Here is a 26,962-nt window from a genome sequence, read left to right on the forward strand (position 1 = left end):
GGGGTTTGATCATGATGTGTCCATGTGCGGTTTTCTTTGTCTTTATCCTCCTTGAGATTCATTGAGCTTCTAGGATCTATAAGTTTATGTTTTCCAGAAAATTGGGGAACATTTTGGCCATTATTTCTTTAATATTTTTCTCCACATTTCTCTTTCTCCTCTCTTTCTGGGACTTCAATTACATACAAAATATACAACATGATATTGTTCACAGGTCACTGAGGATCTATTCTTTTTTTAAATATTTTTTTCTTTTTGTTCTTTAGATTAGATAACATCTATTGATCTCTCTTCAAGTTCACTACCCTTTCTTTTGCTCACTCCAATCTGCTGTCAAGCCTATCCAACGAGCTTTTCATATCAGACATTTTACTTTTCAGTTCTAAAATTTCCATTTAGTTCTTTTTTTATAGTTTTCATTTTTCAACCAAGATTTTCCATCTGTTAATTCATTATGATAATATTTTTCTTTAAGGTTTTTAAAATATGTGTAATAACAGCTTTAAAGTCCTTATCTGCTAATTCTACTCTCTGGATTATCTTGATATCTTTCTTTTTTTAAAAACTAATTTATTAAGGCATGATTGACATACAAAATCTGTACATATTTAGTGTATACAACTTGATGAGTGTGGTGAAACCATCACCACAGTCTATGCAGTAAACTGGTTCATCACCTCCAGGGTCTGTTTCTATTGATGACTGTTTCTCTTGTGTGGATAATATTTTCCTATTTCTTAGCATATATAGTAACTTTGAGTACCATTGAGGACATTATAAATAATGTGTTGCATAGACTCTGAATTCTGTCACCATGCTCTAGAATGTGTTAATTCTTGTTCAAGCAGGCAATTAATTTGGCAAGACTCAAGTTCCAAACTCTGCCCTTGGTGGGTAGCAGCTGGAATCTCTGCTCAGTTTTTTTCAGATTGTTAACTGTTGCATCTTTGCTGGGCTTCTCAGAATCTCTTCCATATATGTGTAGCTCAAAGGTCAGCCAAGGATTTGCATGCCATTTATTTGCAAATTATGGATCCCTGCCTTGCAACTTCCTCCTTTCTGGGATGCCCCTTCATTTTCAGCCTTTAAGACAGCCCTAAATTTCATCCTCTTACTTTCTTAGCCAGTAAGACTGTGCCTTTCTTCTTAAATTATAGCCACTTTGCATCTCATGGACTGAGAAGTACTTTCGGACCAAAGTCACACACACATAAATCTCAACTGTTACAGTTCCCTTCTTTCAACATCAACTCCCTTCTAGCTTCTGCCTGTTTTCAATTTATCTCAGTACCTTCAAATAGTTGGGTTTTTTAAAAATATTTTATCCAGAATTTATAATTGTTATCTTCAGGAGGATTAGTCTGTAATAAGCTACTCTATCATTATCACAGTTGTAACTAGGTCATTTTTTAGTCTTGCCATTGTATAATACTATCTTTATCAAAATGAAAAATATTTGCTATTAATATGGTTATGTTAATTGCTTCTTCCCAATAAGTCTTAAGTGGTTATATTTTTAAAAACTTTTCTGGCTCTATTTCTTCTTCAGATGAGAAAATAAGACAGAATTAAATGAGTTCTGGATTATGTAATGCCACCAGGGTACTATACAAATACCTAAAATATAGGTTGTAAATGTAATAAGCAAAGTACAAAGAAAAGCTATAGGAACTCAGAGGAGGGAAGAGATCAGAGGTAATTTCCTAGAGGACGTTACCTTTAAGCCAGTTGTTAAAAGGTGACAGGAATTTAGTAGCCAGAGTTGAGAAAAAGAGAGAGAGAGAATATTCCAGAAGGAACATCATAAGCAATGCAAAAAAAGTGGAAGGTTGGAGGCTCAAGTCTTAATGGTTATAGCTATAAATATAATTTATAACTCAAAATCAATATTTAAAAGTCCATAGTGTGAACATACTGCTATATATAAAAATATGGGTAAACCTCACACAAATTTTAAAAGAAAAAAGCCAGATACAAAAGAATACATACTGTAATAATCCATTCATGTAAAGTTCACAAACGGAAAAATAATAGCTGATAATAGAATTCAGAATAGTGGTTACCTTTGGGTTATGGTAGTGACTGGGAGGAGCAAGAGAGGGGCCCCTGGGCTGCTTGTAATGCTGCACCTCTTGTCCTGGAGGCTGGTGACCCACAGCGTCCACTTTGTAAAAATTTATCAGTTGATGACTTTATGATTTGTGCCTTTAAAAAAAAGTTATACTACAATAAAATGTTTATGTGAAACAAAAATAAAACCCAGTTTCTGGTATGAAAAAAAGTTCATGGTGTGTATCTCCATATATTAACACATTAATTCCTCACAATGGCCTTATGGAAGGTCAGTGATGATGAATTTTATGTTAAATTGAATTACATACACTTGAAATACCATGATGTAAAATAATTCTTGCTTTATACACAAAGTTTGAAATAATTCAAATGCCCCCCAATTTAAAAAAAATAAAATTTCATTTTCTTTCAAAGCTGGATCAATCTGAGTGAATTTAAGATATATTTAAGCTTAAGTTTCCACAGGAAGGCACCACTTGAGTAAATAAAAATATCCTGTGTAATTTAGAATATGAGTTTAGCAAGTGTAACACATAACAGTAGATTAGGGACTTCCCTGATGACGCAGTGGTTGGGAGTCTGCCTGCCAGTGTAGGGGACATGGGTTTGAGCCCTGGTCTGGGAACATCCCACATGCCCTGGAGCAACTAAGCCTGTGCTCCACAACTACTGAGCCCGCATGCCACAACTACTGAAGCCCGCATGCCTAGAGCCCGTGCTCCACAACAAGAGAAGCCACTGCAATGAGAAGCCCGCGCGCACCTCAACAAAGAGTAGCCCCCGCTCGCTGCAACTAGAGAAAGCCCGCGCACAGCAACAAAGACCCAACGCAGCCAAAAATAAATAAATAAATAAATTTATATTTTAAAAACCCAGTAGATTAAATGCGACAATAATTAATGTTTTCTCATGTCACAGTTTGAGCAGAGCAGTTTATGGCTGACACGGCAGCTCTACAATGCCAGGTACTCACACACTTACCATTTTACTGCTCTGTCCTCCTGAACAGGCCATTTTCTATCTTGTGATCTAAGATGGCTGCTACACTCCCACCATCTTGTCTGTATTCCAACTGGTCGAATCACTACAATTCCTATACTGCTGGCCAGAACTTGTCACAAAGACACAGGAAGCTACCAGAGGGCCTGGGAAATGTAGTTTCTGGCTAAGTAGCACACTGAAGGTCCACCAGCAGTCTTTGCCATATCTGCCATTCTCTGTCTAGCTGTCTTGAATTATGTGGTTTACAATTATGAAATGCCTCCAGGAACAAATCCTTTACATAAAATTCAGCTGCCCTGTAGATAAGAATATCCCTATTTTACAGAAGATAGAACTGAGACTCAGAGAAGATAAATAACTTACCCCCCTCCCACCCCCGCCCGTACATTGCTAATTAAATGGCAGAGCTGGGACTCAAATCCAGTGCTCCAAGCTCAGGGTTCTTGCTTTTCTGCTACAGAAGCCTCTCCAGGCTCCAAGAATACTGGTAATCCTTAGTCTGAGAGAACGTGAGACTCCTACTGTATCTAAGTTAAATGGCACTTGGAAAGGAGTGAGATAGGACACGGAGTGGTAGAGCTTTACTGTGAGGATGTAGTAAAGCTGATGACCTGAGCTGTGTTTTGCTCTAAAGTTTCAAGAACTCAGGAAGCAAGAAAATATAGTAAAAAGCACTGGGCCATGAAACAGTGACATGCATTTTAATTGTGCTTCTGAATTAAAAGGCAGATTAGACATGTGCTCCAGCCATTTTCCCTTTCTGATTTTTAGTTTCCCCATCCAACAGATGAGGAGGAGTGCCGGGACAGGGTTGCTGAATACGGCCGTGAAGGTTGTGCACAATTTCTTAAATTCACCAAGCAGGAGATTCTGGAGCAGAGTAGAGGGTGCAGCACAGCTCCAAGCCTAACCCCTCCCCAGTCCTTAGAAATACTACTGGTAAATTCTCAAAATATTGGGATTCTCAGAAATACTACAAAATTTGGAGAGAAGACAATCAAGCAGGCATTCTTATCTTTTTTCTCTTCTGACAAGGGAACTTGGAAGAAACAAGTGAAATTAAAGTAAATAATATGTCTGATTCTTCCTGAAAGAAGTGACTACTTCAGGATTCCACCAAAATGTTCCAAAGCCCTGGGGGTGGCGGTAGGGAGGGATGGTTTCATCCTCAATTGGGTAGAGCAAACCCTGATACAATATGTTCATCAAAATCTCAGGAGAGGGAGGAGCGTCTACATATTTTAACAAAAACCGCGTATGTCCTAAAACAGAGGCTTCCCCCACCTAAGCCCTCAGGTCACAGAAAGGTGGAGAAAATCCGGAATACCCAGTTTTCAGATGTTGGGAGAGAAAACACATTGGTACCAGACAATGGGGTAGGAGATACTATATCAGAGCAAGTAGAATGTCTGTACATAGCTGCCCAAGTATGTACAAGGGGAAAAGAAATGACACAGTCACTAATGATCTATTACATACATGTCAGTATTTCACCCACAGCTAACAAAAGAAAAAGAGCTGAGGAGGGAGGGAGAATCATGGGCTGCAAAAGACAAAGCCTAATCTAGGAAAAAACATAACTCAAGGAACAGAAGGAATTTTCTCACAATTTCTTCACATTATAGCACAGCTTGATAGGAGCATAAATTAAGTAAAACTAGAGCTCAACCATGAGATGATAAAAGAGCAGAATGAGATAAAAAGGGAGGTTGCAGACATAAGGAAATAAATTGAACACCAAACTACTTTATGGAACTAATAAGTAAACTATAAATAGAAAGAACAGAACAGATACTGCTGAATACTGAAATATTGACATGGAGACAAGACTGTAAGCACAGTAAATGCAGAGGAAAAAATAAAGGAAATTAATTAGAAGTTAACAGATATGCATATTAGTTTGTTACCAGCTAAGCTGCTGTAACAAAGAAATCCAAAAATCTAATGCCTTAAATAAATTAGTTTCTTCTCACTCACAAAAGAGTCCACAGGTAAGAAGTCCAAGTCTGGCAGGATCTCCTCCAGGAGGTCATCCAAAATATGGTTCCTTCTATCTTCATGCTCCATCGCCTTCTCATTCCTGTGGTTATAGGACATTCTCATTTCAATGGTTGAAGCTGGCTCCTTTACACCCCCATGTTTCAGTCTGTAGGAAGGATAAAAATAGTCCAGGGCAAGCGCTCTAAGGAGATGCCACAGAGGTTACACGTATCACTTCTGCCACATCTTATTGGCTTCATGTCCCCATTTAGCCACAGGGGACACTGGGAAATGTGGTCTTTAACTGGATAGCCATGTGCTCAGCTAAAACTCAGTGCTCTATTCTAAAAGGAACCAGGAGAGAACGAATAGTTAGGAACCACACTATGAAAGATAAAGATGAGCCAACGTTTAAGGACACTTGATGTCCCTCACAGAGAGAACTCAGCAAATGAAAGAGAAGATGTATCTAATGCTGTAATTTAAGAGCACATTCCGGAAGTGAAGAAAGAACTGAATCTGCAGGTGGAAAGAAAACATTGAATCCCAGGAAATTTTGATTTAGAATATTTAACATAAAGGTCTTTCCTAGTTAAACACTTGAACTTGAAAGACAGAGAATGCTTCAGACATCCAGGCAGAAAGAAAAATCACCAACAAGGGGTAAAAAATCAGGCTGGCATCCAATTTCATTATATTCATTGTGGAAGACAATGGTGTAGTCTACAGAGTTTTAAGAAAGGATGGCCCCCAGGTGTAACTGAGGTATAAAGGCTCAGGGAAGTAAAATACCCATGAACACTTGTTGGAAAGAACTGCTTGATAACCAAAGCCAGGCAATTTAATAATCCACCAAAATAAAGAACTCAAGCATAAAGAAGCCCTGACAGAGGACTGTTGATGAGCACTGGATCCATTCACATGTAGAACTAATACTAAACAATCATAGCAATGATGGTTTCAAAACAGAATGTGAATATTATAAACCTGGACAATGTAAAAATAATATAATACAAAATTGGGAGGTGAGGGAGAGAAGATGGGAGTAGCAAGAAAGTTCTAATGTTCGCATCTTTTGAAGCTGGGATATGTTATCCAAAACAAAAACATGTGGTGAAAAAAAACCTAAATGTTTTTCATAATTGCCTTTACTTAACAGTGGAGCAGGAGTCCACAAATCCCTGCCTAAGGGTGAACCACCTGTTTTTGTAAGTCAAGTTTCATTGGAACACAGCTTCACCCATTTGTTTCCATATTGTTTATGCTACTTTCCAGCTATAAAAATAGACCGAGACAACCTAAAATTTTTACTCTCTGGCCCTTTAAGAAAAAATTTGCCCACCCATGCAGAAGAATCTTTTTATTTACTTATTTATTTATTTTTATGGCTGTGTTGGGTCTTCGTTTCTGTGCGAGGGCTTTCTCTAGTTGTGGCAAGCGGGGGCCACTCTTCATTGTGGTGCGCGGGCTTCTCACTATCGCGGCCTCTCTTGTTGCGGAGCACAGGTTCCAGACGCGCAGGCTCAGTAATTGTGGCTCACGGGCCCAGCTGCTCCGCGGCATGTGGGATCTTCCCAGACCAGGGCTCGAACCCGTGTCCCCTGCATTGGCAGGCAGATTCTCAACCACTGCGCCACCAGGGAAGCCCAGGAATCTTTTTTAATTCACAGGAATCTTGTGGTAAAGAAATATTCATTTGAGGCTTAATAATTTGTTGGGTTTATTTTATTTTTTAAAGATTTTTTTGATGTGGTTTTAAAGTCTTTATTGAATTTGTTACAATATTGCTTCTGTTTTGGTGTTTTGGTTTTTTGGCCACGAGGCATGTGGGATCTTAGCTCCCGACCAGGGATCGGACCCGCACCCCCTGTATTGGAAGGTGAAGTCTTAACCACTGGACCGCCAGGGAAGTTCCAATTTGTTGGATTTAATTCAGCCTTTTCCCTTCCTATTAAATTCATATCAAATTAAGTTTAATAATATAAGTCCTACTTTTATAAAACAATAGATCAATCACTCCAAAGATGTCAGGGATAGTGAATCACCTAATGATATTTGGTATGGTTTCTTAAACTTTCATCTCTGTGTTTTTCTGCATTATTTGGAATCTTTATAATGAGCATATATCATTATTACCAGAATAATAAAATAGAATGATTTTTCTATCTGAAAACACTGGAAGCAAATATACCAAGATATTCACAGTGATTAATTCTGGCTGACAGGAATATGATTGCTGTTTTCTTCTTTAAGCTTTTCTACATTTTTTAAATATTGAAAAAATTTTAAGCTATTATAGAGGATTTCAGCATAAAGTGATAGAGTTCTGAATTATAGTTTTGGAAACAGTAATAAGTACCAGATATGAGGGACATTGCTCTGTTTAGAATATGATTCTTTCATTAGTAGTATACAAACCAAAAAGCATGATTCAGCATAAAATATAAAGCATGACATAAAAGAGAATCCAGGGGACTTCCCTGGTGGTGCAGTGGTTAAGAATCCGCCTGCCAGTGCAGGGGACACGGGTTCGAGCCCCAGTCCGGGAAGATCCCACATGCCACGGAGCAACTCAAGCCCGTGCACCACAACTACTGAGCCTACGCTCTGAGCCTGTGAGCCACAACTACTGAAGCCCACTGCAATGAGAAGCCTGTGCACCGCAACCAAGAGTAGCTCCTGCTCGCCACAACTAGAGAAAGCCCGCGCGCAGCAATGAAGATCCAACGCAGCCAAAAATTAATTAATTAATTAATTAGTTTTTTAAAAAAAGAGAGAAGCCAGAAGCAGATGATACTCGACTGCTGTTAGGCAATCAGCACATTCATAAAGCTGGTTTCTTTAATTTGCATGAATCTAAACCTACCTTTCCAGTCTCATCCCCCACCTTATCCTCCTGATACACACAACATACTCCAGCCACACAGAGCCCTTCATCTTCAATGAGATCTTCATGCATTTGTATGCTATTTTGCTTTGCCACCACCATTCTTTCTACCTACAATTGCATCCTCTTCTCTATGTGATATAATTCAGTGCTTCTTTTAAGACACAATTTAAGTATCACTGACTGCAGTACATCTCAACCTTGGCTGCACATCAGAATCACCTAGGGAGCTTTATAAAAATACCGAGGCCCAGGCCCCAGCACAGCTATTCTGATTTAATTGCCCAGGGTTGGGGCCCAGGCAGCAGTATTTTTAAAAAGCTCCCTGAGTGATGCTAATATACAGCCAGGGTTGAGAGTCATTGCAAAGCCTTCTGCGATACCAGCAGGCAGAGTTAATTACTACCTCTTCTGCACTCTCATAGCTCTTAGATTTTCCATTGCTCATGAAATTTAATGCTTATTGTATTAAAGTTAGTGTTATATAGTAAATGCTCAGTAAACGCTGAAGGTTGTTACCATCCTTCTTCCAACCAAGCATATGCAGAAGTGTAAACTCGCTGGGATGTCACCCCTCCATGCCCCCTACACACACACACACACACACACACACACACACACACACACACACACACACACCCCTCACTGCCTTTTCAGCACAGCCCTAGACCTTGGGTCTGGCTTTTACACTGTTGAGATTTATGCAATGTAAAGAATTAAAGAAACCAGTGTTATGAATGTGCTGACTGCCTGAGAGAATCCGAACATCATCTGCCTTCCACCCTCATCTTTGTGTCACACTTTACATTGTGTTTGATGTCAGATCCTGCTACTTTAGCTTTCAAGAGCAGGTTGTCAGGTGTACTTTGTCAAAGGCTTTCAGAAAATCCAGATAAATGATGCTGTAAGCCCTGAAACTGCCAAAACTATATTTTACACCTTCACAGTACTTGACAATTTTATTTAAGTGGAATCTTTCTTCCTTCAATTTACCTTTGCCTCCCTGACCCTGAGATCAATCAGATAACTGGAGACCCTTCCATTTTTGATACTGAGTATCCTCGGCTATGCCTGTGCCATGTCTGGAGCACAGTACACTGGGTGATTATCTCAGCCTCCCTGGTTAGGAGGAGCTCCTGGAAACTAGTCCTCTCTGGAGGTAAGGTGGGGAAAGGAGAGTGGAGGATGAGGAAAGGAGACCAAGGTGCATCCGCAAGACAGAAGTTCCACAATCACACAATGCGCATACACACTCTCATCAAGGCAAGACGCAGAGCACTGACCTTTCCTCTTCCCACTCGCCTGGAAGGAAACCGATTGCATTAACAGTCTACTCTTTCCTGTTAAAAATCCTATTTGTAGTCATTTTAAACTGTCCTCACCAAACATCGCCGAAGGGTTTGGTGTCCATAGGATGGTAGTTGCTTATAGTTGCCCTTAAGTACCGCATCGTGGCAGTGTGGCCCTAAAATAACTTTGTTCACAGACATTTCTCAGCCAATAGATATTTATTTTGCAAAGTGATTTTCTCCCCAGAGTCTTGATGAAACTTTCCCTTTCTTTTTCCTTAAGGTCATCATGACCTTGATGAACAATAAGATGTACTACAACTGAGTCCAATGGCAAGTTTCACTAATGCAGAATCAGATTAATCTTCAAATTGAATAATCTTTGCATATCTAGTACTCTACGTGACCTGAGACAAATCTACTAAGCTTTCTGACTTGGTTCTTTATTAGTTAAATAGCAAACCGTTACCTAGTTCCCTTGGAAGTTGTGCAAATTAATTAATGTTTGGAAAACGACTGGAAAATTTAAAACAGTCTATAAATACCAAACAGTTGCATCTTCCTTGCTGAGAGGGCCCAGGTAATTCATAACCTCCTATAATAAAGGTAAAATAATGTGCTTGGGCTCTACAATTAAATGTGATTTATTTGCAATACATATAATCTTTGAAATCTAGGAACCATTTAATAGAAACAATTCATATTTCATAACTATAATAAAAGCATGTGATGACTTTAGGAAAAGTAATATCTACTGTAAGTGATCTAGACATCATGTCTTTAACCATTTCTAAGATCTGCAAGAGTATGCTCAGAGTTTATCCTTAACCTGTTAATGTTGACTGATATATTTTTTACATTCTCCCAGTTTTTCTTTATCCTCAAAACTCTAATATGTATTTCCTAGAAAATTTGCCTGTACAAAACTTTGCTGTATTCAAAGCCTCCTGTCAAGATTTAGCACTTTTATATTGTAGTCATTAAAACTGAACAAAATCTTAATAGTTCCTTTATTAACTACTATACTGACTTTGCATAGTGGAAATCACAACATGTTAATTGGATTTAATTAACTATTTTAAATTACACAAACTCCTTACAGTAGACAATAGCACAGGGTACTCATTAGCAATAAAATTGGAGCTGATACTGCTACTTTATTAAAACTTAATGAAACTATTCATAATCTTATTTATTGTTTACAAGAAGAAAACTGTGTTCATTTTGAAGGCAAAAATGTCTGCTGAAAACAAATTTTTGATCATTTAGGTGAAGGCTCAGAAGTTAATAAAAGGGCCCACCATATCCAACCTCACGGTTCTGCCAGCTCCTCATCGCACGAATCCCTATTTCACCCCTGTGCCAGTCTTACAAGTGGATGCCAATAAAGGTTAGTGATTCAATAACCATTTTATATGTTTAGGAACATAGGGAAAGAGCGCTGAGGTGGGACTGGGGGCCTGAGTTTGAATTTGGATTCAGCCACTAATTCTCCAAGATGACTTCAGACAAGTCAAGTCCTCACTGTGGCCTGAGTTTCCTTCTCTGTAAATCAGAAGGTTGGACTAGAGTCCCTTCCCACCTCTAAAATCCATGATTCTATAGATTTACTATTGATTTAGATGTTGATGTTACTACACATTAAAATTATTATTGTGTTTAAGTGATATTATTATGATTTTTCAAGCTTCTGAGCAGATAGTTTCTGATGCTTTTCTGATAGCATTTGAAAACTTACTTCAATATACTATTATGCAAAAATATGAAGCCAGAATTAATGCAATTAGCATTTAAACTATGCATGTTTTAGTCGAAATACCAGAGTTTGTGAAACCAGTGGATTTCTTGTTTTTTAAGCAAAAGGTCATGTCATCTTTATCTCAGTATCCCCAGTGCTTAGAACCATATCTAGCATTTTGTAGATACTAAATTGTTGGTTGAATGAATAAGCAAATGAAAGAGTAAGCAAATGACTAAGGACTGAGTGTCTCAAGTGTAACCCTCTTTACTTCTCCCTGCTACTTAATTGGCTGACATGTTAAAGAATTCTTTTTTTTTTTTTTTGGTTGCACCAGGTCTTAGTTATGGCAGGTGGGCTCCTTAGTTGTGGCTCCAGGGCTCCTTAGTTGTGGCATGTGAACTCTTCGTTGCAGCATGCACATGGATCTAGTTCCCCGACCAGGGATCGAACCCAGGCCCCCTGCATTGGGAGTGTGGAGTCTTATCCACTGCGCCACCAGGGAAGTCCCCCTAAAGAATTAAGTGGATCACCTTTTGTATCTCAAATATGAGCAAGTGAGATGATCTTTAATTATTTCTATCTCACTTTCTAACTGTTGTCTGGAGTATTTTGGATCTAAAGTTGGTTCCCCAGGGTTCTTCTGGTACCTGAAGATTTAAAGTCCCCCATCTTGTAGCTCCTGTATTCTCTGTCTGCTGACCCAGTCAGTGGTGGGGTACAGCAAAACTCAAGACAGCCCCGCATCATTATAAGTCTCTTAATTGATTAAACTTCCTGCAACTGTAACAATTACTTTCCTAGTTACAAATCATTGCTGTTTAGAAATCTTTGTGACACATGCTTTTAGTTGGTTTACATAATATTTACTCCCTGGGAAAACTTCAGCAGAGTTTCTACTTCTTGCTTTAGAAACACATTCTTCCTGGGTCAAATTAAGATGAATAAAATAATGAATGAATGAATGAATCAATCAATCAATCTATCTATACTTGCTTTAGGGATAGACACAATAAAATATTGCTGCAAAACAATGGTAAATCTAGAGCCATGGCAGCTTGGTCCAGAAAAACATCATATTTTCATCCCTCAATTATCTGCCAGATAACACATGGCCTACCATAATATTTGTAATTAATTAACCAATTAATCAACACATATTTATTGAGTACTTGCCATATGTCTGGTACTGTGCAAGGTAATATGAGTGCCAGGAAAGCACAAGCCACACAAATGTAGATAGAGTGTCCAGATTTTTACATGTCCTGAAGCTCTGAACTGTCATTTAAGTCACCCCAGATCTACACAAGTCCAGCATGTGGTGAAAGATGAACATCCAGAAGAGAGAATAGTTTTGGAAAATGCAGGGCAAACTTCTCTACTTCTTCTTGAATTATCTTGCTAAATCCAAAGAAGAAAGCTCCCCCAACCCCTCCACAATGGTTTAGAATATAAGTCTCATAATAAAAATTTTCCGTTTAGGCTCTGTGTGACAGCGGGCAAGTTGCTCTCTGATCTTGGAATAAACTCTAAACTCTATAAACAAGGCATGGCTGACCTGGCCTCCCTTCCATTCTCATCTCATTCCGCTTTCTCTGTGCTCCAGCCACATGGGACTTCTCTCTCTTCCTTATCAGGCGAAGCACTTTTTCACATCAGGCCTTCACAAGTGCTTTTACCTCTGCCTATAAAAGTCATTTCCTCAAGCATCTGTCTTTTTCCTTTATAGATGATCACAATTTGTAATTATATATTTATTTGTGAATTTATTTAATGTCTTCTCCACCACTAAAGGCTCCATGAGGTCTGTCTGGTTCACCACTGAATCCCCACTCTCCAGAATAGTTCCTCAGTGGGGATATTATAACAGGCACTTAAATATTGGTTGAATGACTGACACAATGAACGAATTTCTAATTCCTAATCTAGCCAACAGGAAAGTGAGAGAGTTTTGAAAATTAAATGAGACAAAGGTGTTAAGGGATGATTTTCAAAAACAGGTAAAATCCTGACTCTCTTACAAATGAACACATGTCAAAGATTTTATTTACTTAACTCATCAGTTAAAGGAGAGAATTTGTAAGCTGTCACAACTGTTCTAAAGGGGAATCCAAGGAACATATCTTTGTAGATCAGGAATATTGAAATAAATTTGCAAATAGATGGAAAATTGACATTTCTATGGAAAGAAGGAATGTCCCTTCACCAGACACAATTTTTTTCATGTCTATAGATATGAATTATTTGCATTATTATCAGTTTTTTCCCCACAAGTTAACCTTAATCTCTACAGAGTTATAAAACAGCCTGGTCAAAGACTCGGTTCAGATAATTCCTGAATGCATTCCATTGAAAAGGTATCCAGTAATCTCTTTTGCTTATTCTAAAACATAAAAAAAAAATTTCCTATAATCTTCCCCCACTTTTGATACAAAATGATCTAAAAAAATTATTCACAAAATAAGGCTGGTCTCATTAGGTTTGGCCTGATAATTTACATAGATGCAGCAAGAATGTTAATCACCACATAGGCCATCTTAAGTTTGCTCTGTTGGAAGTTTTCATGAGGAATCTCAGATTGAAGTTTTTAAATCCTCTATTACTTGCTATACTGAGGCTAGAAAATCAAGCCCAAGAAACTCTGTCCACCATATTTCAACTACAGAACCTGTAAATTTGGGTACATTCCTCTCCTCTAGAGATGCTCCAAATATCCTAAGGTTCTTGGACCTGTTGGGAAATGACATTCCTTTCCACCTGTAAGGATGGAAATCCTGTAAGCCATGTATCGGGCCAGTTTTTCTGGGAGGGCTTCGTAAGCATTTGGTTCCATAAAGTCAAGCTTAGTTCTTTAAATGTAACTTATTATACCTGACTAATAACATCATTCTTAAATATAAAATTCCAGGCAAGTTCTTGGTTGCATAAGCAGTTTTTTCAATTATATCTTAATAAAAGAAGAAAAGATTCTTATTGAAACTATGCAAATAACCCATATTGCCATGAAAAGTAAGGGGGCTCAGTCAGAGTTTCTGAATTCAGGAGGTGAGAGGGAGCTCATCTAAAGTAGTAGAAGTTCAATTTCCTTATTTTCTGGGAATTTTAGGAATATTCAATTCCTGTAAGTGCTCATTTCTCTCTATAAGTCAATCAGAACACAGCTGCTTTAATTTGAGATTTTACAATCTAATTTATTAATACCATCTGGAGACAGGAAAACATTCTACATCCACAATGAGAAAGAAAGGCCTTTCTGAATTACAGATACATAGACATACAGATAGATACAGAGAGAGTTTATAGCTTCAATCCCACAATTTCAGCCACAAACGAAACATAAACACAGAAGCACAAGAATGTAATGGTCCAGATAGCAAAAAGTTAGTCTCCTTCCTTGTGGGTATGAAATTCCTGGCTGAACTGAGCTCAAAATACACACATAGACAAACAGAAGTCTACAAACCATATTCTCTACTGTCTCTCACTCGATAGGGAATAGATCTCTGCGAGATCCATTCACAAAACTCACCAAATTCTCAGTCGTAGCCACCAACAAGGACTAACTTATCAGCCATTAATATGGAGTAATATCAAAACTAGAAAAACAAGAGTCAGCAAAGCTCTGTTGTCACTTTGAATTCACCTATGGGTGCCAAGAAAATAAGTGCCTGGCTGGGTTCCCTTTCATAGGTACCATTTCTGGCAATTTCGGGTGAATCTTTTGCTCATCTTGGTGGGATCTCCAAAATTGTTAAAGGATACATATTTTTTAAAGTAAAACCATGACTCTTATACAACTATAAAATGAACACATCGAAGATTCTGTTTAACTCATTAATTAAATGAGGGAACCAGTAAAATGTTACAATTGATTCAAAGAAGAATTCAAACAGCAGACAAATTTACAAATCAAAAATTTGGAAATAAATTTGCAAATGCATGCAGAACTAAATTTTGGGGGGTAGGAAAAGTACTGTCCCTCCATGTGACAACATTTATTTGCCTATGTATAAACAAGAATTATTTGCACTGCTTTCGGTTTGCTATAAACTAACCTTAATCTCTACAGAATTGTAAAAGAGATTAATCAAAAACAAAGGTGATTATAGGGTCAGATAATCTCCAGAGTTTCCAGCATTTCGATGAAAAAATAACCAGTAATCTCTTTTGCTTATTCCAAAATCATAACTTTTTCCTTTCAGTGGTAAATGCACACGTGTGTTTGTCTAAAATTAAGTGAATTGCTTCAACTAGTACTAAAGCAAGGGTTAAAATCATGCTCATATTCTTTGGGATTCTCAGAGAATGAAACTCATTCTACTAAGGAAAATACACTGAATTAGAAGCAGCTCTGTTTCTCACATCTGCAAAGTAGGCACAGTTTTTGGACATGGGATATGATACTTATAGGTGGAAAATATTTGTGAGGACAAAGAATTAGTCGTTATATTTTAAAGTAGTTAAATTCTGGTGTTATAACAATTAAAACCTGGAGTACTAATTTTGAAAAGGGCTTGAAGAGTTGTACTTGGGATCAGTAGTTCTCAAGTTTTAACAGTGCAAAAGATCGACCTGGAGTGCTTATTTAAAATGTAGATTACTGGCCCCAATTCTAGTAATTCTCAAACTTCAATGCACATAAATATCTCCTGGAGGCTTCCATAATGCAGATTCCCAGGGGCCTCAGAAATTTGGACAGGTCTGGGATGGGGCCCGGGAATCTCCATTTTTAATAATAAATTCTTGCTCCAGATAATCCTTCAGTAAGTAAACTGAAGACTTCTCTTTGGAATCATTGTTTTAGAATCATTTACCATCATTGTTTTGGAATCATTGTTCTTAGTGAAGTCTTCTTCAGCTCTCCCATCCCTCAGCAATCATTCTTCTGAATTCCTATAACCCTAGACTTTAATTTCCTGAATGTGACATAATATAGTCCTTAGAGATAATAAAGCAAATGAAAACAATATTTATCCCTTTTAGGATGTGTGCCAACTTCTTCAACCTAGTCCAGCTTAGCACACAGTTTTTTACTTGGATTTCATTGAGAGCCAGAGTTCTTTATTTTTCTTCCTATTAGCTGAGAGCAACAAGAAGCTGAAGCCCTATCACATGTCTCTGTCAAGTACTCCCTGAGTTTCTGGGTTTCTGGCTTCAATACCATAGATCCACCTTAATGTGAGTTTTGCCCCTCACAGCAGGTTTTGCTCAATTATTCATTTACTCATTGATTTATTCATTTTTTTAAAACAATGTCTCCTGTCCTTAAAAAACCTTGGCACCAGTCATATTGACACAGTATGAGTTCTAGGAATTGTAAATTAGTCACATTAATACTAACCATGTTGCCCAGTAACACTAAAACAACCTACTTGGGCATTCACATCATCTGGTAATATGAGGAATGTCTAAAAATAACTCTTTTTTAAAAATAAAATATGACTCATTGTAACAACAGGAGCATGATTTCAAGCACACAGATTTTCTTTCTTTCAGAACCAAAGATCTCCTTAGTTATTGACTGTGTACCTGATTTCTCTGAATTTTAAAAAGAATACCAATATTATCAATAACTGAAAATGCCATTAAGTATAAAGAAGTTTCTGTTTGCATTGGAATTATATTTCTACCTTAAAATGAAATTATCATAGTACAAGTTTATTTCATAATACCATTATTAGAAATGCCATTTTTTCTTGGGTTAGATTAGGCTTAAATGAACAGTACTATGGCTATTTTTTCTTGCAAATGATTAAGGCACTAAATGTAGTCTCACAAATAAACTAATGAAGAGAGTAAGTTACGCTTGTGAAATTTATAGAGTTCAGACTTTGTGGAAATGCTTGAAGTTAAACTCACATTCTTCTAACCTTCCTTTTTAGGTATTTTAAGTATGATAGAACAAGGATTGATTCCACCAACAGCAAGAATTACCTTTCAGAATCCACCCATTACACCCAGAGCGGCTCCTCTGCATAGTTTTGAGGAAGCACATAAGATTTTGACTACCGGTAGGACAGTCTTGCCTGTATGTTAGTTGGGGATACACAGAAATTACCAAAATCTTTTATCTTCAATAATAGGACAAGAGGAAACTTGTAATGAATCTGAGTTTCACTTTACCGAATAAAGTAACTTTAGTCTCTTTGTGAAATACCTACTCAGGGCCTGTGTTCTCTATGTGTTAGAAAGTTGGTATTTTCAAGGGATTTGCAGCTTGGCTGGGAAAATAAGACAAATATAATAAAAACAAATAACAATACAAAGTATTATAGACTGAAAACCAAATGGATGTTAAAGTCTAGTACTATAGGTGTTCAGAGGAATGATTGCTGAGAGGTGAGATAATAGAAGACTTCAAAGAGGAGGCTGGATGAAATAGGAGAAAAGCACTGACCTGGGAATCTATTAACGAGTTGCAGAACCTCACGCAAGCCATTTACTTTCTCTGGGCCTCAGCTTTACCAGTTATAAAATGAGGGGTTTTGGCTAAATTAATCCTTCTGTTCAACAAATATTTGTTGAATGCTTGCTTTATCCAAGGTAGCTGGGGAGAAGGTAGCTTGCTTTATCCAAGGTAGCTGGGGAGAAGCTATCCAACGTAGGTGACAGAGAATAAGTCAGACAACATTTCTACTCTCATGGTGCTTATAGTCTAGCAGGTAAGTAAATGAGAATTTAAGCTAGGGATAAGTGCTAGAAATAAAATAAAACAACATGGACTAGAGAGTGATAAAAGGAAGTGATTGCTTTGCTTGGGAGGGAAGGGTCAGGGAATGTGTCTTGGAAGATGTTGAGATCCAGATGATGAGAAGGAGCCAGTCATGTAAAGATCAAGGGAACAGTATTTCAGATGTAGGACAGCACAGGCACATTGGCCTGGGGGACTAAGGAGGGAATGAGCAAGAAGGCTAGTGTGGCTAGAGGGCCAAGAGAGAGGGAAGAGATAAGGCTGGAGAGGTAGAGAAGACTGAAATGATGTAGGGTAGAGCAGGACTATGAGTTGTCCTCAATGTTCATTCTCCCCTACTTCCACAGTAATAGAGTCATGGGTGGGCACATGCCAGCTTGGCCAAAGACAACATTTCCTAGTCTTTCTTTCAGTTAGGTGTGCCATGTGCCCAGGTTCTAGACAATGAGGATGTAAGCAGAAGTGGAAAGGGAAACTTCTGGGCATGGCTTCCCCTTTTCATTTTTCATCTCTGGCTAGCTGGGATGCAGATGTGATGAGCAAGCACTTTGGAGCCAAAGATGGAACTCCAGGTTGAGTCTGGCAGAGATGCCCTGACAACCTGGGACTATCTTCCTTTCAACCCTTGTGTGAGAGAGAAATAAACTCTTAATTTGTTTAAGCCACTCAGTATATCTTAGGATCTTTCTTTTTAAATGCCTTAGACTATAGCAGAACCAGTATGGCAGCCTTTCAAACCATGATGAGGAGTGGATTTAATCCTAATTACAATGAGAACTCACTGAAAAGTTTAAACAGGAGGATGAGGTGATCTGATTTATATTTTAATAAGACCATTCTGACTGCTTTACAGATAATGAATCATAGGGGAGCATGAGTAGAACCAAGAAGACTAGTTAAAAGGCTATATTGGTAAACCAGGTGAGAAATGACGGTGGATTTGAGGAGGATGGTATCAATGGATATGAGGAGAAGTGAACAAATTCAGGTTATGTTTTGGAGGTGGAGCCATGAGGACTGGCTGATGGATAGGAATGAGGGAAAGAGAGGCATCAGGGATAAATATATATGAATGTATGTATGAACATACCCCAATTTTGTGTCCATTCTACTGCTGATGGGAATTTCAGTGGTTTATACCATAGAGCTATTATGAGTAATACCATTATGAACATTCTTGTACATGTCTTTTAATGTAAATATATATGCATCGCTGTAGGATACATATCAAAAAGAGGAATTGCTGAGTCACAGGGTAAATATATGCTCAGTTTTAGTAGATAATGCCAAACAGTTTTCCAAGGTGTTTATACTGATTTATTTTCCTACTAGCAATATATGAGCATTCCAGATCATATATATCTTTGTCAACACTTGATATTTCCTTTTGTTTGTTTGTTTTGCCATCCTGAAGACTCTGTTGTGGTAGCTCTTTGTGGGTTTAATTTCTGTTTCCCTGATCACCCATAACGTGGAGCAGTTGTTTTGATATGTGTATTGGTCATTTGAATATCTTCCTTTGTAAAGTGATTTAGAACTTTAACATTTCTTTTTTTTTTTTAATGGGTTGTCTTTCTTTTTCTTAGTTATTTATAGGAATTATGTATGTATTCTGGGTACTAATTTTTTATCAGTTATATGTATTACAAATACTTTTTTAATTCTATGGCTTGGTATTTCATTCTCCTGCTGGTGTCTTTGTTTTTAACTAAACTTCTGATTTTGAGATAATTGTAGATTCACATGCAGTTGTAAGAAATAATACAACGAGCTCCTTTGTACTCTTAACTCAGTTTTTCCCAATAATAATATATTGCCAAACTATAGTACAATATGACCACTGAAATATTGATTCAGCCAAGATACTGAACATTTTCACCACAAGGATTCCTCATGTTGTCTTTTTATAGCCACAGCCGCTCCCCTCTCACCCCACAGCCCTTTAAACCCTGGCAACCACTAATCTGTTCTCCATTTCTATAATTTTATCATTTCAAATATGTTAGATAAATGGACTCATACGATGTGTAACATTTTGGGATTTTTTTTTTCACTCAGCATAATTCTCTGGAGATTTTATCCAGGTTGTTGCTTATATCAGTAGCTTATACCTTTTTACTGCTGACTAGTAATCCACAGTATGAGTGTACCACAGTTGTTAAACCATTCACCAGCTGAAGGATGTATGTGTTGTTTCCAGTTTTTGGCTACTATGAATAAAGTTGCTATAAACATTTGTGTACAGGTTTTTGTATGAACATATGTTTTCATTTCTTTAAGATAAATGCCCGGAGCATAATTGCTGGATCTCATGGTAGTTGCATGCTTATTTCCTCTACATACACTTAGAGTCACATCAGACAGTGTTATAATTTTTGTTTCAAACATCATATATAATTTAGAAAACTAAGAGGAAAAAGGAAGTCTATTGTTTTTACCCATATTTTTGTTTTACCATGTTCTTTCTTCTTTTCTGATCTGCCAAGATTCCTTCTTTTATCATTTCCCTTCAATTTAGAGAATTTTCTTTAGCCATTGCTTAGCCAGTATACTAGTGACCCTAAATTATCTTCATTTTTCTTCATCTTACAATGTCTTGATTTCTCCTTTATTCCTAAAGGATATCTTCACTGGATATAAGATTCTGGGTTGACAGTGCTTTTCTTTCAGCACTTAAAAAAACTGTGCCACTTTCTTTTCTTCTCCATGGTTTCTGATGAGAAATCCACTGTCTTTTGAATTTTTTCCTCATGTAGGTAAGGTGTTGTTTTCCTCTTCCTGCTTTCAAGATTTTTCTCTGTCTTTAGTTTTTAGAAGTCTGACTGTGTCTTAGTGTGGATTTCTTTGGTTTGATCCTGTTTGGGTTTGGCTCATCTTGAAGCCGTAGGTTTATATATTTTGCCAAATTTTGGGAGTTTTCACCCAGTATTTCTTCGAGTACTTTTTTCAGCTTTGCCCTCTATTGTTTCTCCTTCTGGGCTACAATGATACAAATGTTAGATCTCTTGCTACAATCCCACAGGTCCTTGAGGCTCTGTTACTCTTTTTCCCCCAGTCTATTTTCTCTCCATTGATCAGACTGGGTAATTTCTATTTTTCTGTCTTCTAGTTCAGGGGTCCCCAACCCCTGGACCGTGGACCGGTACGAGTCCACTTCCGGTCCATGGCCAGTTAGGAACCAGGCCTCACAGCAGGAGGAGAGCGGCGGGCAAGTGAGCAAGCAAAGCTCCGTCTGCTGCTCCCCATCACTCGCATTACCACCTGAAGCATCCCCCACCCCATCTGTGGAAAAATTGTCTTCCACAAAACTGGTCCCTGGTGCCAAAAAGGTTGGGGACCACTGTTCTAGCTCACTGATTCCCCTGCCCCCTACATTCTGTTTTTGAGCCATCCACTGAATTTGTATTTAGATGACCATAGTTTTCTGTTCCAAAATTTCAATTTGTTAAAAAATATACACTTAAAAATGGTTAAGATGGTAAATGTATTGTGGGTTTTTTGTTGTTGTTTCTTTGTTTGTTTTTTGCCGCACCACGCAGCTTGTGGGATCTTAGTTCCCCAACCAGGGATTGAACCCAGGCCACAGCAATGAAAGTGCTGAGTCCTAACCACTGCACCACCAGAGAATTCCCTTTTAAGTGTATTTTTATTGATTTATTTATTTGGTTGCACCAGGTCTTAGTTGCAGCAGGCATGCTCCTTAGTTGCAGCTTGCCGGCTTCTTAGTTGTGGCACATGGGCTCAGTTGTGGCAGGCGGGCTCCTTAGTTGTGGCATGCAAACTCTTAGTTGTGGCATGCAAACTCTTAGTTGTGGCATGCATGTGGGATCTGGTTCCCTGACCAGGGGTGGAACCCAGGCCCCCTGCATTGGGAGCATGAGTTTAACCACTGCGCCACTAGGGAAGTCCCTGTTATGTATATTTTAACACAATTAAAAAATTCAACTTGGTTCCTCTTTATATATTCTATTTCTTTGTGGAATCTTTCTATTTCTTTGCTAAGTTTTTATATCTTTTCATTTGTTTCAAGTGTTTCTGTAATTTCTTGTGGAACATTTTTATGATGGCTGCTTTAAAACTTTTGTCAGGTAGATTCTAAGATCTCTGTCATCTCAGTGCTGGTATCTATTCCTTGTTTTTTTATGCAGTTTAAGATCTTCCTGGTTCTTGGTATGGTGAGTGATTTTCAATAGAAACTTTGACATTGTGGGTATTATGTTATAAGACTCTGGTTCTTATTTAATCTGTTTTATCTGGTTCCTCTGACACCCCTACTAATTCCCTATGCATCTGAGGAATAAGCCAAATTAGCTATGATATATCATCCTGTTTATGTATTGCTAGATTTCATTTGCTAATATTTTGTTTACCATTGTTGTTCATGCATGAGGCTGTCCTAAATTTTCCCTTTCCTATGTTTTCCTTAGGTTTTAGTATCCAGGTTAGTTTTGCCTTCAGTGAGTGAGTACTATCTCTTTTTATATTCTCTTGAAGAGTTTGGATAAAATTGGTAATATTTCTTCCTTAAAGAAATAAGTTTGGAAGAATTTACCAGTGAAGCCATTTGAATTTGTAGTTTTCTTTGGGAGTAGGTTTATAATTGTAGGTTTAATTTCTTTAACAGGTATAGGACAATTTTGATTATCTCTTTTGTCTGTTTCAGTTCAGTAAATTAACTTTGTCTAAGAAATTTGTCCATTTTATTTAAACCTTCAAATTTATTGGAATAAGGTTGTTTACAATATCCTCTAATTATTTTTGTAACATCTGTAAAATCTGTGGTGATGTACATTTTCATTCCTGATGTTGGTTATTTATGCCTTTCTGTTTTTTCCTTGATCGGTCTCTCTAGGAGTTTATCCATTTTATTATTATTTTCAAAGAACCAAATTTTGACCTTACTGATCCTCTTTTTTTTTTAATTTTTATTTATTTATTTATTTTATTTATGGCTGTGTTGGGTCTTCGTTTCTGTGCGAGGGCCTTCTCTAGTTGTGGCAAGCGGGGGCCACTCTTCATCGCGGTGCTCGGGCCCCTCACTACCGCGGCCTCTCTTGTTGCAGAGCACAGGCTCCAGACGCGCAGGCTCAGCAATTGTGGCTCACGGGCCCAGTTGCTCCGCGGCATGTGGGATCTTCCCAGACCAGGGCTCGAACCCGTGTCCCCTGCATTAGCAGGCAGACTCTCAACCACTGCGCCACCAGGGAAGCCCTGATTCTTTCTACTAGATATTTGTTTTCTATTTTATTGGTATCTGCTCTTACCTTTATTATTTCTTCCTTCTTTTTACTTTTTCAAGGTTTAATTTTCCTATTTTCTTAACTTATTGGTACACACCCTTAGCTCATTAATTTCAACTGTTATTTGTTTCTGATATATAAACAGACGGTTATAAACTTCACACAAAGCACTACTTTAGCCAAATTCCCTAAGTTTGTTATGTCATATTTTCATTATCATTTAATTCAAAACATTTTCTAATTTCCATTGCAATTTCTTCTTCAACCCATGGAATATTTAGAAGTATATAAATTTGAGTACTTTTTACATATCCTTTTTGTTATTGATTTCCAGCCTAACTCCATTGTTTAGAGGACATACTATGTATGCTTTCAATTATTTGAAATCTGACTTGCTTCTTGGTCTTTGCATATGATCAACTTAGATGAGCACATATTCTGCATTTATTAAGTGCAGTGTTATGAATATATTCAGTTAAGTCAACTTAATCATATTATTCAAATTTATGTCTCTATTAATTTTTTTTGCCCATTTATTCCATCCATTGCTAAGAGAGGTATGTTAAAGTCTCAAACTATGATTGTAAATCTGTCTATTTCCTTTTATTTTTTGTCAGTTTTTTCTTAATATCACTCATATTTTTAACTTACTCTTTACAAAAGGAAATGTATTTTTCACCAAAAGTAAGAAGTGCACTAAAAAGTAAGAATCAGTTTTAAGCAGGGGTGAACAAACTTTTTACGTAAAGGGTCAGATAGAAAATATTATAAGCACTGCATGCCACATATAATCTCTGTACATATTCTTTTTATTTTGTTTTGTTTTGTTTTTGCAACCCTTAAAAATTGTAAAAACCTTTCTTAGCTTGAGAACCATAGAAAAACAGGTTACAGGCCAGATTTGGACTATGGAATACTTGACTTTAAGTATTAAAGTTTAATGTATTCCAGTAATTATATTGAGAGCCAAATAAAATTTAAATCAATAGGTATATTTGTACACTGACTATATGCCCAGTTTCCAACATTTTATCCTTTGTACTTTCAATATTATGAAATACTTCTGGGTTTCTTTAATGTGAATTTTTTTTTTCTGGCATCACGTCCTCTGGAACATGTTCACCCTTTCATCACAACCGCTTTTCTCGTTTTTGTCAATAAGTTAACCTTAAAGTTCCTCTGGCTGCATTACCAGAGTCTTGTGAATGGTGGCAATATCAACATTCCAATAGTCAGCTATTTCTTCTAGAATTCTACTTATAATCAATTTTTATTTCACTTTCAGCACCATCAGTTTTCAGTTTTTTTGCTGCACTTTCAGCTTTGTTAACCGATTCTATCTTTCAGTTATCAATTTTTGTAAAAAATCATGTGGATTTATCACTGAGAGAAAAGAAGGCAATACCACTACATTCTTTGCAGTCTGTGTGTGAACCCAAAAGCAGATACACAGTGGCCAATCACTGATCATGATATGCACCTTTCACTTACATAATGATTTGTGGAACAAAGATCTAGCAGCAAATTTTGTGCTTTATGCCATTACTGACAGTTACTATACCATAGTAACTGAAATTTGAACCCTGCTGTTGGGGGACTGGTATTATTTAACGAAACTGTGGTACCAAATTTGTGCCTATTGGAATGGTACAAAGTGAAGACTCTTTGTATATTAAATGTGAATGGTCTAAACACACCAGTTAAAAGACACAGATTGTCAGATTGGATAAATAAGCAAGACTCAACTATATGTGGTCTACAAGAAACTCACTTTAAATACAGAGACATAAAAACAAACAAACAAAAAATACAGAGACATAGAGAAGTTAAAATAGAAGGAGGGGGAGAAGTGATAAATCTTACTTACAGAAGAATTCCAAATAATATAAGTAGTTATTCCTCCCTCCAGGAGGTGGAGCTTAATTCTCCCTCCTTTGAATGTGGGCTGGACTTAATGACTCATATCCAAATAACAGGGTATGGAAAGGGGAAAAATAAAAAATTTACAGAGGAGAAGCCTGGCAAACCCTACCTTAACCAAGGATAATACATAATGACTATGTAGGGTTTATCCCAGGAATGCAGGACTTTCTCAACACTTAAAAGTCAATGTAAGTAAGTCAGAAAGAGAAAAACAAATACTGTATGCTAACACATATATATGGAATCTAAAAAAAAAATGGTTCTGAAGAACGTAGGGGCAGGACAGGAATAAAGACACAGACACAGAGAAGGGACTTCAGGACACAGGGAGGGGGAAGGGTAAGGTGGGACGAAGTGAGAGAGTGACATGGACATATATACACTAACAAATGTAAAACAGATAGTTAGTGGGAAGCAGCTTCATAGCACAGGGAGATCAGCTCCGTGCTCTGTGACCACCTAGAGGGGTGAAATAGGGAGGGTGGGAGGGAGTCAAAAGAGGGAGGGGATATGGGGATATATGTATACGTATAGCTGATTCACTTTATTATACAGCAGAAACTAACATAATATTGTAAAGCAATTAGACTCCAATAAAGATGTTTAAATAAAAGAAAAAAAAAAGAAATAAACAAAAGAGATGGTATATAATTTTTAAAAAGTCAATGTAAGTCATCATATCAATAGACTGAAGAAGAAAAATCATATGACCACCACAATAAATAAAAATAAAATAAAATTCAACATCCATTTGAATTCAAAGCCCTAAGCAAACTAGGAATGTAAGGAACTTCCTCAGCCTGATATAGGATATCTACAGCTGAAATCTTACTTAATGGTGAAAGACCAACTACTTTCTCCCTAAGATCAGGAATAATACAAGAATATCCACTCTCACCACATCTATTCAACATTGTACTGAATGGCCTAGCCAATGCAATGAGGTAAGAAAAACAAAGGCATGCAGGTGGAAAGAGAAGAAATAAAATAATCTCTTTGTAAACAGCATGATTACTACATGGAAAATCTGAAAGAATCTAACACACACACACACACACACACACACACACAAAGCCACTGAAATGAATAAGGGAGGTTAGCATGGTTTCAGGATACAAGGTTAATATGCAAAATTAATTGAATTTCTATATACTAGAAAGGAACAATTGGAAATTAAATTTTAAAAACAATGCCTTTAAAATAACACCAAAAAATGAAATACTTAGGTATGAAACTAAAAAATATGTACACGATCTGTATGCTGAAATCTCCAAAATGCTAATGAAAAAAATTCAAAGAAGACCTAAATAAATGGAAAGGTAAGCCATGTTTACTGGTTAGAAGACTTGATATTGTTATGATGTTAATTCTCCCAAAATTGTCTGTAAATTCAATGAAATCCAAATCAAGATCAGTAGACTTTTCTTGGTAGAAATTAACAAGTCAATTCTAAAATTTGTATGGAAAGGTAAAGATGGTACAATAACCAAAACAATCCTGCAAAAGAAAAACATCAGAGGATACATGGTATCTGATAGTATAAAGCTAGAGTTATCAGGACAATGTGGTATCGGAAAAGGATACAGACAGAGGTCAGTGGAACAGAATAGAGACTTCACACATATACACTGATTTTTGACAAAAGTGCAAAGGCAATACAATGGAGAAAGGACAGTCTTTTCAATAAATGATGCTTGAATAATTGAAGATAGCTATATATAGAACCCTGACCCATACTTTGCACCACATACAAAGGTTTATTCAAAATGTATCATAGAAGTCAGTGTAAAGCCTAAAACTATAAAACTTTTAGAAGAAAACAAAGGAGGAAAATCTTTGTTTTCTTGGGTTAAGCAAAGATTTCTTAGATGCCACACCAAAAGCATAATCCACAAGAGTAAAAAAACTAATATCTTGGCCTTAATCAAAACTTAAAACTTCTATTCTTTGAAAGACAGTGTTAAGATAGTGAAAAGAAAAGCTACAAATTGGGAATTAATATTTCAAAACACATCCTTGATAAAGAATTTTTTTGTCCAAAATATATATAGAACTCTCATAATTCAATAATAAGAGAACAAGCAACCTGACAGAGCTTCAAGATGGCGGAAGAGTAAGATGTGGAGATCACCTTCCTCT

At 37.1% G+C, this 26,962-nt stretch overlaps 1 protein-coding gene across 5 annotated transcripts in view; it reads left to right on the top strand.

Annotated features, from left to right (window-relative positions):
• The window catches only part of IQCH (IQ motif containing H), a 207,255-nt gene that overhangs the window by 55,088 nt on the left and 125,205 nt on the right, over window positions 1-26,962 (top strand). For 4 of the 5 annotated variants that reach the window (XM_068536694.1, XM_068536703.1, XM_068536713.1 and 1 more), the window contains exon 1: window positions 16,863-16,980. In XM_068536694.1, coding sequence (XP_068392795.1) covers window positions 16,863-16,980 — 118 coding nt within the window. Of the gene's footprint in view, window positions 1-10,500; window positions 10,622-16,851; window positions 16,981-26,962 lie in introns of those variants that run through there. The other variant, XM_068536684.1, reaches the window with a different exon arrangement.

Source organism: Eschrichtius robustus, chromosome 1 (assembly GCF_028021215.1).
Source record: "Eschrichtius robustus isolate mEscRob2 chromosome 1, mEscRob2.pri, whole genome shotgun sequence".
NCBI lineage: Eukaryota > Metazoa > Chordata > Mammalia > Artiodactyla > Eschrichtiidae > Eschrichtius > Eschrichtius robustus.